The sequence below is a fragment of the Rhea pennata genome, chromosome Z (genome assembly GCF_028389875.1).
Source record: "Rhea pennata isolate bPtePen1 chromosome Z, bPtePen1.pri, whole genome shotgun sequence".
Taxonomy (NCBI): domain Eukaryota; kingdom Metazoa; phylum Chordata; class Aves; order Rheiformes; family Rheidae; genus Rhea; species Rhea pennata.
The window spans coordinates 54625833-54646187 of record NC_084702.1 but is presented as its reverse complement, the minus strand read 5'-3'; the positions used below and the strand labels follow the sequence as shown (position 1 = coordinate 54646187).

At 40.1% G+C, this 20355-nt stretch overlaps 1 protein-coding gene across 1 annotated transcript in view; it reads right to left on the bottom strand.

Annotated features, from left to right (window-relative positions):
* MAP1B (microtubule associated protein 1B) overlaps nt 1-20355 on the bottom strand; it is a 70603-nt gene that overhangs the window by 48484 nt on the left and 1764 nt on the right. Inside the window, exon 2 of the mRNA XM_062600661.1 lies at nt 16862-16963. Coding sequence (XP_062456645.1) covers nt 16862-16963 — 102 coding nt within the window. The remainder of the gene's footprint in view (nt 1-16861; nt 16964-20355) is intronic.

The window sequence follows — 20355 nt, the reverse complement described above, 5'->3', positions numbered from 1 at the left end:
CCAGCCCATGGATTAGTGAATGATGGAATGGCAGTAAATCTTTGCCATTTTATTCTTTTATAGCCAGCAGGGACACTCAGAGATTTTGCAGAACGTAACAGCCATCCAGCCTGCCTGTTTACCACTGATGTTCCTCTTGATGCATTTCTTAGCCCCAATCCTTCTTCCCCCGAGAGTGGCTGTCACCAACACATCACTCCTCCTCTGCCTCCAAGGACGGCGTCTGCAGCCTGAGAGAGGCTACATTAACGCTGGTCTATTAATCACCTGGCGGAGAATGCTCTCACAGGCAGCTCCATCAGCATCCATCTCCAAGACACAGTCCATCTCCCGCATGCCCCATTTCCAGTCGCACAGAGGCAAGTGTTGTGCTGGGCCTCTTTTTCCAACAACCAAAGTCATCGACTCAGGACAAACTGTGTTTACGACTCTTTCTTTTAAACATCTGCATTGACAGAGGTTTTGCCTCAGGAACAACCTGAACCCTTTGGTGACAAGTACCTTGCTTTGGGAGAACTAATAGCAAGTATTCAGCAGTCCATATAAGGAAAAAAAAGTTGTTCTTAAAGTATAGGCATAAAATATTTATCAGACTCTGAAATCTGAAGCTGTATATGAAAGATGAATCTTTCCAAATTAGGTGGAGAGCTCAGGGAAAGCACCTTCGCAAGCTATTGGAACTTTGTGCTTGACTCTTTATTATTACGGTTTAAATGGAAAAAGTAATCAAGTTAAAATTAAATGAGCAATTTTCATGTGAATGCCTTTGGGCATTATTAAGGTTCATGATGCTAAGTGTCATGCTGGTTCATAATAAATTGATTTGAACAATGTAGTGAATATCTACCTCCTTTATAATGGAGAAAATATTTTGCATTACCAATGCTTCTAAAACAGGATGGCTGAACTGATTTTTTTTCCCCAGGATACATAGCGACAGGTTAAATGCTCTAGCATTTTCCAGTGGCAGCATTCATATTCCTGCACTTTGGCAGCAGGCAAAATAACCCTGATTAATTTAATCAGTGTCTTCAGCTACTCTGTGTGCTCATTATCAATCCTCTAACATTGTATGTTCTGAAGATATATCCTTATGTTAAGTGCAATAATTGTAGCCATTGCTTCATTAGCAAGTATGATCAACAGGGGTTATCAAAAGCCTTTTTCATGCATAACAAATAGAGCAAATTACTAAAACAATAAAATAAGTATCTAAGATCTACAGCAGGTCAATCTACATGACGTAATATTTCATTAGCATAATTAGAAGCAGATTTACAATAACTCAATTTTCTACTTTCTTTTGTCTAAAGGAGGCCAGCAAACTTTGCTGCTTCTTGCAGAAAGCTTGTGCCCTGGCTGGCAAAATGTCAGGTGAAATTAGACTATGCAGTGTAGAAAATGTTATTTTAGATGTGAAACATCCCCTTTGGAAATCTTGCTGATTACACATAGACTGCATAATTACAGACACTCGTGAATTATACTGCATTAGAATGACAAAGTGTCAGCACTGGAGAGACATTTAGCCCACCTAATATTAAATGAATACAACTCAAGTACACTTTCAGGATCAGCATCAGTTGAAAAAACAATGTGGAGAGATGCTTTAGGTATTTGATACAACATAGTTTCATTTTTTCCTGAAGAGATTAAAATAGTTTAGTATTTAATGTATTTTCTCTTCTTTGCAAAGGAAACTACTGTGAGATTAAGTATTTTTTTTTAAGAAGGAAATTCAAAGGCTGCCACTAGATTTCCACTGGCAAATTCCACTGTAGGTAAAGTTTTGTTGTTATTGTTTTATATGAACAGCAATACATTTAAAGTCTGGCAAACTTAGTTTCCTAATTAGACTAAAAGGAGAACTCCTATTAGATGTTAACCATTTGACCTGTGCCTGGTGTAGTTCTAAATAATACAAATCCAAATGAACATATTTCCTTAATTAAAAGTACTTAACACATGGAAAACAGGAACAAGGAATAACATGGAGGGTGATCCTGCCCCCACTGAAACCAGCAGCAAAATTCTCACTAATTTCCAGTGGAAGCAATTTTAGATACAAATCTTTTCTAGCTAAATAGACTTATCAATCCAGAAATTCAGTTTATACTCAAAGATATCAGCAAAGAAAAAAGGGGTTCATTCACACTGGACTAGACAAAATACTCATATTTGCCATTTTAGACCTTTTTTTAATATATATATATTTATATATATATATATATAAAAATATATATATAATGTTGCTGTCCTTATTGCATTTTTTCAGACGGCTGTATTTCTATAAAGTTGTTATTGTATAGTTCAATTTGAACTATACAATTTAATAAGTCGATTTGAAAAATGTTATTTTTAGTACTATAGTTATGTAATTATAAATATTATGTATAGAATATAGTAATATATGAGGACTACATACAGTCATACAAGTAGCAAACTTCTGCAAATTCAGTCATGTAAATGAATCCAAATTGCATAAAACTCAGAAATGAAAAATGTTTGCTTTCTACACAAATTATATAATTCCTTCTTAGTAGTTGATATCACAAAGTCTTTCATCTTGCCCTTATTTGTTGAAGGGTTTTTGATTTACGGCTTCTATTTCAGGTCCTTTGTGAATTCTCACAAGGGAGCAGACTCTGCATATTGTCCTGTATGCTTCCCCATAGGTAAACATAGTCTTTTGCATAGAACACTAACACGAATTAAACAAAAACAAACAAACAAACAAACAAAACAAAAAAAAAAAAAAAAGGAAAAATCAAGGTGAACAGTGACCTGGTCATGCAACGTTTCTTCCCGTGATATTTACTGGATGGCCATGGTCAAGCTGACTACTCACATGAGTGGTGAGAAGATGGGACTCCTTCATGCCCTCTTGAGCCCAGGACAGCTGTATTTTGACTGTTCAAGCTGACTTTCACTTCAAATTTGGATAACCAGGATAAACTTACAGGCTTAAACGATCTCAAGCTCTTCTCAGAACAGCTGTATATTCTCTACAATTGTATGCTTCTGTTTGGGTTTACTCATCTTTTAGCCAACATCTTGACCCAGTTTACTTCCTACCTTCTGTTTGTGCTGTCCCAAGGGATGGGAAGTAGTCCCTGAACTCAACAGCAGCTATTTCTAGTAAACCTAAAAACCAGATTAAAATACCAAGACACAGAAACATAATGGAAACTAGTGAGACTACTTCGTCTGTCACTGTTAATCCTTTTTAATATTCCATTTCACACCAGAGAGGATTTAATTGTTTCTTAGACGGCTTTAGGGCCTCTAGATACGAGCAAACCTGTCCAACAGAAGAGACGCTTACTTGAAAGGATCTCTGTAATAACTATCGATCTGTTGTATCGGTAGATCTTTCTGGAAATGCAGCAATCTCTCCTTGCCTAATTAAACTGCGCTAATATGAAAACAGGGCCAAGTCTATAAGGCACAACAGATCTGGCAGAGTGTGAAAATGCCTGTAAGTCACACGCCTCTTGGAGGATACGTACGGGAACCCCATCTGCATACTAATAAACTCCACCCGATCATAATCCATACAGACGGGATTTAAATTGCCTTCCACAACTTCAGCTTAAAAGTCTCCTAATTAACCCTCCACCAGGAGATAAGCAGCTGCGCAGGGGGGGGGGGGCACTGCGGGGGGACAAAAGGCAAAGCCTGGGCGCTGCCACGGCTCTTCCCCCAGGATCTGAAGGTTGTGGCAGTCGCTAAGCCAGCCTCTGAAGGGTAATCAAAATGCCATTTATTTTATCTCCCCATGGCATTTTAACTTTTACCCTGTAAGCACCTCTGGATTTAAGACTGGCAAGAACATTTGAGTAATAATAAAGCACACATATTTCCATAGACACGTGGCAGCGCATAAAAGCATTTCACTCCCACTTGAAACCGAGCTTTGTTAGAGATGGCAGACAATATTTCACTGGCTTGGATTACACTTTGCACAAGCACTCAGCTTCCTACAGGGGTTGAGGTCTAATGGAAGTCAGCTAATTTATAGCCAGCTCCAGCGCTGCCCAAACTAACAGGGAAACCACATGAGAAAATTGTTGGGTTTTATTTCCAGGCAAGGCACAGTAACTCAATAGTGCTGCATTTCATATGTAACATTGCTACAAATTATAGACCAGCTCTCCAGAACTGATCCCCTCAAACTAGCTATGCACATGATCTACAAATCATAATTCTTTGCAGCACTCCAATGTTGTCCTGATTTATAATGGGATAAATCCAGAGGGACCCTTCTGCTGTCAGTGAAATTACTCAGAATTTACATTTGTTCAAAGGGAAGCAGAATTTGGCAAAGTGAACATAGTAATCACAATTTAAGATAAACTGCTGGCTATGCTTTCTAGAAGTGGAAACAGACATCTGCTCCCAGCAAACATCCAGAACCCTGCTACTTTGCCCACAATTAAGTGAATGGATAAGTAAATGTGCATTTTCCAGTATTTGCATCAATCTAAAGGTTTTGTTTATGTAGATCTACTCGGGTGTTCAGTTTTCTAAGATGGCCCTCACTTTTTTTTTTTTTTTTTTTAATAAAGCCATGTCAGAAATCTAGAGGAGTTACATGAATTGGGGAATGGCTAATCTTTTGAAAAGAACACAAAAGACGAAAATTCAGAAAATCAAGTTGAGCGATCCCTGTGGTGATTACTTCCTGACATCTGGTTGGTGGCTTATCTGAAGCGCTGGTGGCCTCACTGTGAATTCTAATGAGGAACCTGCAGCACAAATCACTGACATCAGGTCCCCTCCTGGCACACTTGGCAGAGCAGTGCTTGATGAGAAGCTCAAGCAAGACAGAAAGAAAAAAACTGGAATTACATCCCCACAACTGAATAATCCAAATCGGGCCTTACGTGCAACATCTGAATATCGCAGTCACTATCAGTCTCTGTGTCACAGAGGGATAAAAATTAAGTTTCAGGTCTCATGATTTAAGATTCATTATGAGTTTTACAGTCATTTGGAAAGTCATGTATTTTTTTTTTCATTCCTGAGAAAGGGCAAAAGATCACACTAGGATTTAATTTGTATGAATAAGTATTTGTAGCTAAACAATATTGAAATGCTTTGTCAAACTACACAGCACTGTATTCCTAACAGTCATATCACAGACAGTCAGGGAAAAAAAACTGAGATATACTGAATTTGACAAGTGAGCTAGAGTCTTCTTGCTTAGGTTTCAGGACTTTCATTTCACGCTGTGCTGTAAGTTCAGCAAGGCAGAGGAGGTGCTACCACCCATCTCAGTGCGGTTGTATCGCAGCTTCAAAACAGGGGAGGTTTAGCTCTGTTAGAGGCATTCTGACAAACACACAATACAACATCTGCAAGGCAGATCTAACATGCATTTCCTCAGATATATTTACAGCACATGTTAATTTACACACAAATATATCCATACCTGTAATGGTGTTGCTTTTTCCCCACTGGCTCTGCAGAGTTAATGCAGTGTTAAGCACTTTCATAAATGATCACTATCTGTGGTCTTCAAACCACGAGAGCCATCGCCCTGTGCAAGCTATACTCTGCTTCTCCTACGCTGACTACACAATATCCAAAATTTGCTGAGCTCCTTTCACAAGGGATTTATCCTTCACAGACAACATAGCATTCCAAATTGCGTTGTATGAAATTTAAACTTCAAGCAAAATTTCAGGGCAAAATAGAAACATTTGTATCACATCAAGTACTGCAACCTAAAAAATCTTTGATGAAGTACTCATACTGTTTTTAGTATTTGCTCATTTGTTGCACTGCAGTAAGTACGGGCATTGAGAATGCCATCTTCTGGCAAGAAGGTGCATAAACGCTAGGCAAGCCACTTCCAAATAACAGTAAGGGTAAGAAACCATCTGCAGTGGAGTGTTAGCTTGTGATTTTTAGCTGCTTATTTAAAATATATTAAATCAAACAGTTGAAACTGGATTATATAATACTGAATGTTATCTAGAAACTCTGGCCAGCATGAGTTTTGAACTTGAAGACTATTACAAATGAATTTTATACTGGAAAATGGTAATGTCTGAAAGCAGTAATAATCTAAAAAAGATACTAGTGATAAAATCTAAATAGAGCTGCAAAACTGAGATTTCTCGTGTTTCCTCTTATTTCACAGGATCTCAAAAATAATTCTCAAGAGTTCTTTAAATATTTGGTGAGGTTGTTATAAGCCCTTGACACCAGAACCTGTAAGAGCATCAGACTGTTAGCAGTGAATCTGTTTGTTATTACCCTGCCAGCTATAGCAACCATGACTCTGAGCTTTATGCTGCCAAGTCATGATTCTATCACAAATAGCCATCTGGGGGAAGAATATATGTCCTATTAGGACAAAATGTGTCTTATACGACAAAAAAAAAAAAAAAAAAAACCCACAGTGTTTGCAAACACTGTGGTAGGGCAAATTCACTTAAGCTACATTTCTGGTAGCTTGAGGAAAAAAATGGTTAAAGGAAGTCTTGTTTTCCAGTGATCGACTGGATGTTTAACGGTCCAGTCTACAACACCTAGCCAACCGAGTTACCTAGAGCATGTAATGAAATACAATTGGTCTAGTACTGAGCCAATAATCTCAGAGGCAGATATGAGATAGGGCAGGGAGTAATACTTGGTGGGGTTCAGAATCTACCTGGTCTAAATCCGATCTGATCACTGCCTCGATTGAGGGAGTGATCACAGACAGAGACAGTGGTCAGCTTAGAAGGATGATCAAAAATAAATAAATAAGAAGTGGCCTCTAATGTATTTAATAGCAGAGTGAAGCCAGAAGTAGAACAAGGAAGAACTCCAAAGTGAGCAGCGAGAATGTTAACCACAGCTTTTTCTAAACTCATCTCCTAAAAAATAAAAATTTCTTTGTTTGTAGCTGTGGTGTGGCTCCAAGAAAGGTAGCAAGTCTGGAAGTCCCAGTGCTGACAAGCTGCCACTTACATTTTACCTTGACTTACCATGACATATAGGAAGACTAGAGGAAGAACAGGAAAGGGAAAAGGAACAGGAATAAGTGTCATCTAGGATGAATGTAAGATTGCCTGCAGTCTTGAAAACATCTGCTAATATCAAAACTCAGCACTTCACTCATTTTGTATGCCATTCCCTTCTGCTTTCCTAATCTTCAAAGCAAGCTGAAGAAAGAATTGACTAAGCAAATCAGGAAAAGGGGAAGATATTTTTGGATGACATCATCACAGAATAAAACCTTTGGCCTGTGCTTTGTCCATGCAGTTATTGTCCTTGCAGAGACACCAAAGCTGTCTCTGAAACAGGGCAGTAGAGCCTGGCCAACGCAGGGCTGCAGCCACGCTAAATACAGGTGTGACCAGGAGGATCGTCCCTCCTGAACATCTTTTGAGAGGCCCCATCACTGACACGATCACTTTGCTCCCAGGGACTGAAGGCTGGTGCTTCCCTGTGCCTGGCTCACATTAGGGATGGTCTGAAAGATAAAAAGGCATCAACTGCTCACATTGATAATATGCAATGCAAAATGGGGGGGGGGGAGTAGAGCTCTGTAAAATACAGAAGATCTCTATAGAAAGAGCCAGTTCCCTGGCCTGGAATAGGCTTTCAGTTACATCAAGTCAGTCATGAAGGGAGTGCACCAGCCATGAAACAATCAAGTTAAAAGTACACCTTTTTAGGCAAACACAGCTAGGATGCATGATTGTACTGGACTGCTCATAGCTTGAAGAGCAAGTCTATACTACTTAAGAAAATTCAGGCTTTGCAAAATACTATGTATCTCGTCTTTTCTGTGATTACTGTTACATGGTTGTAGAGGACACACAGCAGATGTGTGCAGCATGGCTCAGTAAATGGGTTTCTCCCCACACTGAAGCAAGGCAACAGCTCCTCCTCTCCTCCTAACCCATTAATACAATCAGACCCTCCTGTTTAACATAAAATGAAAATGTCTGCAAAATCTCCTTCCACATGATAATCTCCTACTTGACATGCAATGACATTATCCCACCAAAGCTAGAGACAAACTGTAATTCTTGTTGTAATTGCAGGGTTTAATAGGAATGGAGGGTTGTTAGGTGCAGAGCAACCATCCCCACTAGGGACTCTTCAGAAATACAATTGTTGTAACCAAATCTTTTATACAGTTGAGACAGTGCTGAGATCAAAGCATCCCTCCTTGCTTCTAAAGGGTCACATAAATAACACCATCTCCATTTGGATTTCTTTTTGGCAACTTCCATGTCTTCCACATGTCCTGTGGAAAGACTGTTTTTCATTTGATTCAGCAACTCATGTTGTAGAGCAAGATAAAAAGCAAACAAAAGACCATTTTGAGCTTTTTATGCACAGATTGAAATGCAGGAAGAACAGTTGAGTTCAACGAGTGTTGAATGCACAAAAACCTAATTACTATTAAAAAAATAAATTTAAGTCTAATGAACTTTTAGAATCTGAGATTTGTAGCTAGTAATAATAGGTTTTTTTAAATGACAGAGCTAGACAAATGATTATGAATAATGTCATTAAATTAGTAGCTGCAACAAACATTAAATACTATCTGAATATATTCTTGTAGATATATATATATATATATATTAAATATTTTAACCTATTTAAAGTAGTGTTCATATAGGGAATAACTTTGGATCAACCTTTTCAGTCTGTGTAAACTTGGTATGGTTCCTGAGAACTGTACAAGACAAAATTCTGCAACAGCCTGATGTTATGAAAGCATTCTGGATGGCCATAATGCACCGTGACAGAATGTGCACTGGGAAATTCAAAACCTCAAGATAAGCAGCAAGACCCTTCTAGCAGGGATTTCTTTCCAGGGCACCATCAGACTTCAGCCCATAATTAGTTCCCAGAAATTCAATGGTGCCAGCAAAAAACATGACTTGAATAAGGAAGATTAAAGCAGGGTTTCTCCTTTTCCCTGCTTTACACATTTTAGTCCATCTTATCTGCTCAGAATGGATGGGACAGTTTCCCTGATGCCAATTTCTCACACTTAAGTGAGGCAGGCAACTTCAGTCCTTCCCAAAAGTCTTTCTAAAGGACTCATCCTGGACTGGAGTCCTGCTCTTGTTAATGAATACAAAAACTTGGTTTAAGAAACACCCATGTCCAGAAGAGCTTACAAGGCTCAGTAAAGCCTGTTTTTGACTCAGGACATGGGAGCTGAACCTCAGATTGGACTTTTCTCCACAAGAGCTACAAAACCACCATAAAATTGGAACAGCTTCCAAAGGCTGGCCAGCTTGGACAGGGGGAGTTGACTTCCAGGTGGAAGTCTCCATAGCTCATTAAAGTCACTCAGCTTACACAGCCTACAGTTAAACCACTAAAAATACCGCTTGCCTGCTTGGAGGGTGTCCCCTCCCCCCAAACCTCCCCACTTAAAAACAGTTTTGCGGAGTCCCAGTGGGCTGAATCTCCCACATACAGGTATGCAAGAAACAGGCTTAGAGTGACACATATCATTACAGAAAAGCTCTGAATACTGAATTACATAAAGCTGCAACATCAATATACTCAAGTTTCTTACAAATATTTCTTAATATAATGCTTAGTTATTATCGCATTCCATTTTTTATTGTCATACAATCATTTTTTACTAAAGTTTGACCTGTATCAGCAATGAGGACTGAACCATAAACAGACTAACTCATGTCTTTGAGCCTATGCTAGACACTGGCCACAAGCCAGCAGCATTTGAACCAAAGACATCAGGAGTGCTGGTTCCGCCTCTTGACTCTGGGAACAGATTGCAGCCAGACATAAGCCAAACGTGCTAATACTCCTGCCTTTCTGCTGGGACCGTGTCAGGGTGTGATGCAAAAGGACGGGTCTCTTACAGAATTATTCAGCTTTCTATTTGTGCCTATTACTGACTAACAGTGCTTATCTTCCTCACTTAGTGACACAGACTGCGACAGGCAAAGAGATATTCCCAGCAGAGTCCAGGCAGAAGCCCCCGGACCTGTGGCCAGCACTTTAACACGTCCCCCGTGGCCCTTTCTGCGTCCGCCCCGCGAGACGCAGGGCGGCTGGAGCTCTCCACGCTGTTGCGAGAGCGACGGCAGCGGTCACAGCTGCGCCCCTCACGCTCCATATGGCGAGAGGGAATACAACATGTGCTGCCCTTTCCACCCGGTTAGCAGGCAAGGAGCGCCTACTCCTGCTCCCAGGGAGGTCGGGTCTGCTCTCACCACCGAGCACAACAGACGGCGTACCGTTCTCATTCGGCGAGACACAGAAGCCAGTCCTCCTCCTCCCTTTCAACAGTGCAGATCTTGATCCTTGTTCTACCTTTAAAATACTAGAAAAGGTTTCTGCTAATTTTTAAGGCTTCATCCAAAACCAAATCTGTTTATTTCAGTGGCCCTTGCATCAAGTCTTTTTTCATGATAAAGCCTAATTAGAAACATTTAGCATGCAACTAAAAAGTTAAAAAAATTGCTATGATTTTTTAAAGGCATTTGAGAGAAATGCTGCCCACGACAACCAGAAACTAGATGAAAAAGTGGCAACAATATTCTGCCTATGTATTTATTATAAATCCATGAAGGAAGAGATGAGAGGTGGGTCCCTCATGAACAATACTGGGCAAGGATCAAAAATAAAATATTGTTCAACTCTAAAGTTCCAGATATCCAAAGAAATCTCAGAAAGGATAAATCAGTAAGTATAATACTGTAAGTATTTCTCAATAACCCTTAACAAAACAACTCCTGTGAATATATCATTAGATATGCCAAATTATCCTCCTAATAGAGAGGAATAGGGATTCAAATTTCCTAATCAAGTTAAAATTTTATTATTATTCACTACTAATTTAATTCTATGCCTCTGCTACCCCTTCCCACACAGGTTGAAAACCTATTCCAATAAAATATGAACTGTTCTAACATAGCCAAACTCTTATCTACTTGTGATGCAAGGCATTTAAAAATAACCTCTCAGTAATTTTGCTGATTCACATTAACAGCTTAGCATCACCATGTACTGGAGTTTTAGCAATAATTTAAATTCATGCTAATTTTCTTTGAGATTTTTTTTTTTTTTTTTTTTTTAGAAACAAAGTGGAAGTCAGTGCCAGAATGATTGTCACGTAAGTGCAACAATTTATTCACTGCAAAAGATAAAAATCACTTATTAGCACATCTCTGAAATTTGGATTACTACTGAAAAAGGAAGGTTTTTGACAATTCCTGTACCTAGACATTGCAGCCGCTGGACAGTAATCCTGCCCTGACCCACCAATGCCTTGCACACAACAGCAGCGAGGCACGAGCTGGCCGAGGACACCCTCCCGCTCGCCCCCATCTCTTCTCCCCCACCTCAGCTCCTGCTGGCACCCCGGGACACCAGGGCAGCTCAGTGCTGTTCAGGTTCCACTCTGCCTCCATTTGCCTTGTTCCAAGGCACAAATACTTTAAAAATGCAAAACAAGTCTGGTAACCAACTAAAATTAACCTCTCCAAATACCTAGTGAGCCCAAATGACTCCAGCTGACAGCTATTCTAGTTACCACAGTCTCCAAGAGTTGACGAATCATATTTATAGGTTGCCCCTGAATGCGCATACCAGACTACTCGAGTTTGTAAGCTGAATTAATTCCTAAGTGCTTAGGGACAGTGCTCAGCTACTGGGCTCACCTCTTTCTTCCCCAGAGGACTATACAGTGTACTAGAGAGATCTCACAGCACACCAGCCAGGCGAGGAGCCAGACTGATCTGGGTTACTCCACTGTAGGTGGGCATGAGCAAAACACATTGGTTTCTCAGCTCTTCTTAGCGTGGCCTTGGCTTCTTAGCTCTGTTTGTTTAATTTTAAATTACAGGTTTTGCCAAAGTATCTATGTTGTCTTACTTGAAGAACTTTGATTAATTGTAGCTTTCAGTAGGGCAGCACTAAATCCTGTAGGACTTTATCCATCGCACCACAAGCTCACACGACAAGGCACTAGGCATGACATTAACTGGGGTAGACCTGCTGACAGAGGCAATGAGGCATACCATTTTGGCCAACTACAGAGTTACAGGTATTGATGATCAAAACCCCCAAATCAGAATTCTCCACGGGACAGTAACAAGCCTTACCTGTAATTTTTAAAATAGCATTTTTCAAGCTGAAAGTGAGAAAGCTTGGAAGGCCATCCTCGCTACTTGCTCAGGTGGCTGCCGAGGGCACACCAGAGACATCCTGCACACTGGCAAGTTGCTCTCTGTAGCTAGTCACCCCTATGGACCTTCTCGGATTTTGAGCAGAGGCACTGCTGAAGCCTAGGCAGGTTGGCAAAAATGATGTTATGGGCACAGATGAGGAAGGAATCCCTTAAGCCAACACAGTCACCAACTGCTGGCTCACAGGCCAGGTGGCAAGACCTTCCAGTGCTGTTCAGCTAGGAGACACGTAAGGGGCAAGTTTCCTTCAGAATAGTACAGTGCAAAGCAGCACGGCTTCAGCAGTGCCTCTGCTCAAAGTCCAAGAAGGTCCGTAGTGGCGATTAACTACTGAGCAGCTATTTCAATAAAATGGACAAAGACTTGAACACACCCCAGTGCAACAGTTAAGTGTCCCCAGGTGGAAGCAAGGGACAAGATGGCAGGTGTGGGCACCTTACAGAAGGAGCCTTAGTGGTTTCCCCTCTCCCCCCAAAAAAACCCATTCACTTTGTCTTTTGTGAAGTAGGATATTCAGCTTTTTGCAGCTGAAACCTTTTTTAATTGAAAAAGGATTGGTAGGAACAGCTGCAGCTTCAACAGAGCTCTTCCCAAGACTCTCCCCTTGCTTTGTCTTATCAGCTTCACAGCTCCTTTTCCAGTATGTATATTTTACAGCTCCTTGGGTTTTTTTTTGTTTGGTTTTTTTTTTTTTTGGTCTTTGTTAAGTTAGTTTTAACATAAGATGGAAGTTATCATCAGTCCATGAGAGAGAAAACAAAGAGGCGAGTGCTGGAGTGCCCATTTTAAGTCATGCTGCCTGTTGCCTTGGCAACCAGCTAATAACCTCTGCTATTCATTTTTCACCAGCACCTGACAGCCACATCCCTGCAAGATCGGCTATTGCTGAGGAGTCTGCTAACTCAGCTACTTTACAAGGTATCAGAAGAGATCTGCTAGCATTTCTATTCTGAATCCCATTTTTCAGGGAATGCTAAGTTATCCATAAATTGTCCAAGATCTGAATGTAAGATGCAAAAATACTGCCAAGACAATCGATTGCCTTCGTGAGAGCAGAGTGCATTGGGACCCAGACAAGCTCCAACATTATGCACATTGCTAATCACTGCCAATGGAGAAGGATTAGACCTCAAAATCCTCAAATGAAAAAGAAAGGGGGAAAAAAAAAAAAGAAAGAAAGAAACACACACAAGTGCTCCAGTGGGCTCATTTGCTCCCATGCCTCTCCTGGTACACTGCAGGCACGTCACGTAGGGACAGGGTCAGCCCTGTTTTCCCAGGTTTCCTTTTGGAGGAAGAGTCATGCCCTTCGCACTGCTGCTGTGCATATCCTCAAACTGCTCCGAGAAGCACACAGACACCTACTAAACTGGTGCTACAGTTCTGATTAAACATCGTGACCAGACAGGCTTCGTCAGTGGTCAGCCCTCACTACACTAGGAGTTGGGCAAACACCACAAGTGATTCTGCCCTTCCCCAAGAGTTAATTGTTTCTATGATCAAGTCACACAACGGGTTTAATCTCAAAAGATTGCAAATAAAGGCTGTTTAATCACATCCCATCTCACATACCACAGGCTACTCTGCCACATTGGAGGAATACTTCCCTTGCACAAGGAGTCACCTAGCTACCCAAATTCCAGGGTATTTCCAAGTGTGGGGCCATGGGAGAACATGGCTCACAATCATCTCTTCAGAATGAACATAGCCAGCTTTGCAGGTTAAACCTTCACCAAAATTCAGGGCTCGGGTATTATAACAAATCAAATGTTCTGAAATTTTATTAGCATACAGCTACAAAAAAAAGCCTCCTTCCTATGAGACTATAGAGAAGACAAAGGAGTCTCATGCAGATTGAACATCAAAGAACCACAGAGACTAAACCATTGCCCTCTCATCTATGCAGCACGAGTCTGATACCAGTAGGCTTCTGCACAAACAATCTGAGAGATGAAACTGGTCAAGAGGGCTAGTTTTATTCCTGGACGCTTCTTTTTTTTCCAAGGTTTAAGACTCCCTAAATGCTCTTTCACCACAGATTTTGGCAGCTTATTGTTTAAAGATTGAGTTGTGCTGAAAAACCACATTCATTACTGCTTGTCATAGAGATGTTGATGAATTCCAGTCACATGCAATTAAGCTGTAATTCAACACAACGACAGACTAAACAGGCAAGACTAGACAAAAAAAAACAGCTAAAAATACAATTCCTAACAAAAGATTCTTAGAGGATTCTTTCTATTTAAAAAGTGCATAATCTCATACTATGTATTATATGAAAGCAGACAATTTGCTTTATTTTAATTCATGCAATGCTATCAAGAGGTAAAATCTAAACAGGATGGCAAAAATATTGAATACTGAAATATTTTTGCTAACAAAGCACAGAATCTTTTTTATTGAAGTTTTAAATTAAAATACATGCATGTAGCAAGTAAGGTGCATGGACCATTATACTCCTTAAAGATAGGTTTTGCTAGTTTCACTTATCAGAATACTCACTGCGAAAATGGACAACTGGTGTCACTAAAGTGGAATTTCCCTTGTGACATTTAAACCGAGCTGAAAGATATGCATTTTAGGTTTGAGCTTACTTCCACATAATTCAGGAAGCCTTGGCCCTAAATGTTCACACTGAGTATTCTTGTATTGGTTCTGCTGTTTTCCAAATCAAAGGAAACATTACAAAGGTCTTTTTTCCCCTAAATCTGCCAATGTTTATGCCTTCTCTCTCCATATCCACAGAGACAGACTCTGCTGCAACTTAGGCTGTAAGAGGAAGAACTATTTACACAAGACATTTTGGTACATTATTCAACATCATCTTGCTAGGAAGACATCAAGATCTTTGCCAATGGTGTATACTCATTGACTCCAGGAATATGATGCAGTATGATACAAGATTTCATAACCCTCTTCACCATACTTTGATGTTTCTAAGGCCAGAATTTATAATATTAGTCAACACTAGATTAGATCAGTCAATGTGCACATATCCACAATGATCACCAATGAGAGCAACCTAGACCAGTTCAAGAAGGCTATGTGTTTTTTAATCTGAAAGCCAACATTAATTTCACACATGGTCATTCAGCATTTCCCTACTGACTTTCCAAACACTTGATTTCCATGAAACTACAACAAAATCAATTTTTACTCTTCATAATTTTTTTTATTGGTATGAATCCTCTAAAGGGAGAGCAGGCTTGAGGAAAAAAAAAGGAACAGAGGAGAAGACAGTCTCATGAGTCCTAGAAAATAATTTCCTCATAAAAGCCAAGGGAAGGTCTTGTAGACTAGACAGCAGACCATCCACCCCTCAGCTTTCCATACCAAGAAAGAGAAAAGTTCGGAGTCATCTGAGAACCACCACAGAGCTTCAGCCATATTCACATAACAGCAGTGATACCACTTATAGCTCCATCACCATACAGCTTCCTTCTAAGGGAAAAGGGACCCTTTCAGCAAAGGGGGAATGATTCTTTGTTTAGCTAAATTGGAAGGCCAGGCCCACATCTACCTGCTGATATAATGGAAGAGGAGGATTTATATCAAGGCAGCAGAGGAAAAGATTCTGTTTCTTGCTTCCCTCTGTCATCCAGAGGGGCAGAAAGATCCTCCAAATAGATACAAGAAGGTCTGAGCTTCTAGAGGACAGCAACCTCTTCTCCTGCGCTGCTCTGGAAAACCATAATTACCCAGCTAATTTTGAAGCGACAACCCTCTGCTCTTTAGGACTCCCACAGATGTCATGGGACAACCCAAGGATGGCTTTCGGTTTGGGCAAAGAGGCACATGATTTCTAATGGATTCCTTCAAGGTCCTTGTAGACCCTCAAATATCTGTGCATTTTGAGGGGCTGAACAGCCTATTCAACCAAAGAACACGGGATGCAATTTTGCCTAAAGCAGATACATCAGGATAGTTAATCTCCTGAAAAAGAGCCTACAATGAAACACCCAAATTCTACAGGGTTAAGCAAGGACTTGCTTACGGTTCCCCACCATTATCCCTTAACTGATAAATGAACACAGCAAGGAATTATTAAAGGGCTAATTAGTTATCACTATTACTTCAGTCCCTGACTCAAAGGTCACTATTTGATAGTTTTTAAGTGACCCTTGGCCATAAGCTGGTCAGGCTGGTCCTAAGTGGCATGTTTCCACCTCAGCAACCATTGCTATAGTGGCAGGACAAGCCACAGATCACCAGTGTGGAGCACAGAGGATAAGTCACTCTTACCTCTTCAAGGACATCTAACAAAATGAGAACGAAGGAACACTGTGCGTGCACTCTACATATCGCAATGAGGAACAGCTTCGGTCTCCAGTATTATTAGACTGTTATTACACAAAACTGTTCAGTCAGAAAGAAAGTTTCACTTAACCTCAGTGGGGCCCTAATGCTAACATCTACTGCCAAAGTAATCATAGCAATATACATGAAGCTAAACCAAAGTCTGATTAATTTTAAAAAGCTCAGACATTTCCTTTTGTCAGAAAGGAAAAACAAATGATAATTTTAGAGCAAACTGTATTCATTGTGAAGAATTACAAATAAAAATGGGCCATGTAATATCTGCGTGTATTTATTTATTTTACTCTTAAAAGAATAAGAGCAACAAAAACCCAAGGTAGAACTTCTACAAACATTTCTAAAAACTAAAGAAAACTCACCTCGAACTTCAGGAGAGAATCGAGCTGAATGGCGAGACACGAAAAGTTTCAGTTCTTGATCCAAGTTGCATTCAATCAAGTTTGTGTCCCATGATCGGATTCCTAAAATTCAAAATACAAAACACATCTAGCTTGATATATGAGCACTGGAAATTTTCAGAGTACTTCTGGGTTTACATTCATGTTATTTACACTACATCACACATTATCTAAATCCCCAAACCAGCCTCTCTTCCTTTCAAGATAGACACACAGCTATTTCCCCCCCCCCACACCTCCAATGCTGTAAGTGCTCAGAAGCACTTTGGACAGGCATCAGTCAAAAGCAAGAGGAACTCAGTTTTTCCAAAAGCCAATTGAGCACCTACTTTAGGACTGCTAGTTCCACATTCTAGTAGCCACATTATGAGAAGTTGTTGATGTCCCTAAATTGATTTTAAAATAGTAATACACTGATTTACTGATCAGTATCTACAAAATTGGAAAAAAGTCCAAAAACAAACAAAAAAACTTCATCCATACTGCAAGATAAGTGTATCTGTCCCCATGAGAAATAAAGAAAAAAGCGTCATCTGGCATGTTGCAAATTAATATTTAAACACTAAGTATTAAATTGCTGACTTCATTCAAAAGCTTTGAAGCATCTCATATTTTAAATTAAGATTTAAGTGATCTTTTATTTATGAAGCATCAAAATTCTGGTTTTCTTTGAGATTTAAGTGCTATGCTTGATCCTTCTTCTGTTAAAGAAAAATAAACTTCACAATGCTATTCCTTACAGTTTTTCCTCACAGTTATTTAGAAAGCAAGACACTTGACACACATACAATCATAAACTGTATGGTTTTAAGGACTGAAACTTGACTGGGAAAAGATTCAAGGTGGTGGAAAAATAAATAAATTTCCTAGCACAGGAATTTGATGTCTAAATAAAAAAAAAATAAAAGCAGTTGAACATGATTTAAGATTTTTTCCTATAATTTTCTTGATTAGCTTTGAAAAGTAATGAGCAGGCAGCTGCAGTACAGGTAAGTCCAGGTACTGCTGCCATTTTGAACACCAACATCAGTGATGCTCTTTTTTCTATTTTGGTTTTGGATAAAATGAAGGTAAATCTAGAATTAAAAATACAAGGTCAATGTCAGCTGATACATACAAATCAGCTGGCATGTACAGAAGAGACTGCAGGTGAGAAAGCTTCTAGTGGCCCCTTCCCACATGCCTGATCATGTCTTTGCAAGAAATGGTTGAGTTAAATCTTTCACATTTGGTAGATCTGTGACAAAGAAGCCTGAAGACATGCATGGCCAAATCCTCTCCACAAGACTCACGCTAACTCTTTTGCTCATAACTCTGTCGGGATTTGGGGCTGCTCACTATAGTTTCAGCGCTACCTCATCTTTACTGTTTTTCAAGAAAGCAGAAGTGTGTGGCTTCATGTGGGAGAAGCCATGCTCTAGGGTTGAAGGTGATGAGAGGAAGAAGAGGGGAAGAGCAGAAAGACCAGATCTGCTCTGCTGGTCTCTCACCGCAGATCTCAGTAGTTTCTCCATGCAAATATGAAGATCTGCATTTTAAGAGCCTAAAACCTCTTCAAAGAGAATTCATCCACTGCTTTTCCTTGACATCATTCCAGTCACAGTGTGAACATGCTTCTTACTGGGATAGCCTATCAGCTATTAAGCAGTTGAAATTTTAAATTCTAAATAAATTTGGACATATAGTATTGCCAGTATGTTTCATAACCACCAAAGAGAAAAATAACTGAACTATAATCAGCCACCTCCACTTCCTGACTTATGCATCATTATTCAGCGGCATAAGCAGCAAGTCTCTTCTGTAAGTCTCCTTATTTTCATTTCTCAAAAATCTCTTGGCCATATGGTGCATTTTTGGGGCGTAGTTTTGGCAGACAAATACAGCTCAGCAGGCTTTAATGTTTTCCAGGTGTTGGAATATTTGAGAGCAAGTAAAGATAATGTAATACCATGCATGCAGAGTGCATATGAAAGCCAGGACTTGCAGACTGATACTGATCATGAAGCTGAAGTACATTGAATAAATGAGTGCTGAACTTCAAGAAGCTAGAAGATAACAGTTCACTGGTCTCTGAGAGCAAGCTCGCTTTGGGAGACAGAAAAGCTTTCTGGAGGCCAGTTAAGCAATGTGGACTGACTCAGCAATGTTGCTAATGAGTGAGTCTGATCCACCACCCCTAGGCTGCCCTTGTGAATCAAATTTGCGGCAGGGATAAGATCGTGATTAAGCATAGTCGGACTGCTGAGCCAGTCAATATCCAAAATACAGGGCTGAAAGGAAAAGAGAAAGGGGGATAAAGAAAAAGACGACAAGAGAAGAAGAAAAAAACAGCCTGGACATACCATATGCATAGTAGTCCTAGAAGCTCAAGTTAGGTTTTGGATAAAATATCCCAGATTTGCAGCTGTACAATTCAGCATTCTGGATGTAGAAGTAATGCAAATAATTCAGATGGTTTTGGATAGAATGAAGGTAAATCTTGAACTAAAAATCCAAGGTCAATCCAATGATGTACATCTTCAGCAGCATGGAAGTAACTAAAGGAGATACGACTAAACTGAAGCTATTCTGCAGCTTTAGGAATGCAATGCCACCAGACACAGGACTAGGCAGAAGAAAGGGCACACCCAGCAGCATTGGCTAAAACAGTGGAAAGATCTTGAAGCTTTCTCTTCACTTTTCTTTTTGGTGGACAGCAGGGTAGACGATTGCCCCACTAAGGAAATGGCTTCTCAAATCTGGTTATTGAAAAAGCAGCTTGCCAAGCCATCCTCTCTTCATGATGCTTTAAGAAATGACTCTGCACTCCACCAAGTTGCGTAGCATCACGCCACTGATGTGCTATCAGCAGATGTTGTTTTCTGTGACACGTTGGTCTGCAGTTCAGTGCATGAATCCACAATTTTCAGTGATGATGCTTAGAAGGCACACCCGAGAAGACATTGAGGCAAAGTTATCAAGAACCCTAAGTGTACTTAAGACCCTGTTGAGAATAATGGTTGAAAGAAGCCAGTTTTTCCAAACTACAGCATATTTTCCAAAGAGAAAAGGATTAGCCGAGCCCATCTTTGCCTCACACAGACTCCAACGTACTCATCCAGAACAATGAACCTCTAAATTTGATCAGTTTTTTTTCTTCCTAGCAGGCAAAATCCCAGAAAAATCATCTGACACCAGGAGCAGTGAGGTGACTTCTAATCCAAAATGATGAATAAACAGGCCAAAGCATTCCCTCTGAATACCTAACACAGCAGGCGGTGTTATGCTTTGTGACTGGAGGTAGCAGCAGCAGAGCTATGCAGTAGGGACTGTACAATGGAAGCTTCAAGAAGAGGGTGAGGAGCATTTCTCCAGAGGAAGGATGACATCAGATGACTTGAGGGCAGAAGTTCTATCCATTTGCTATATTTTAATAATTTAACTAAAACGCAGCCCATTCTGTTTTGATGCAATCA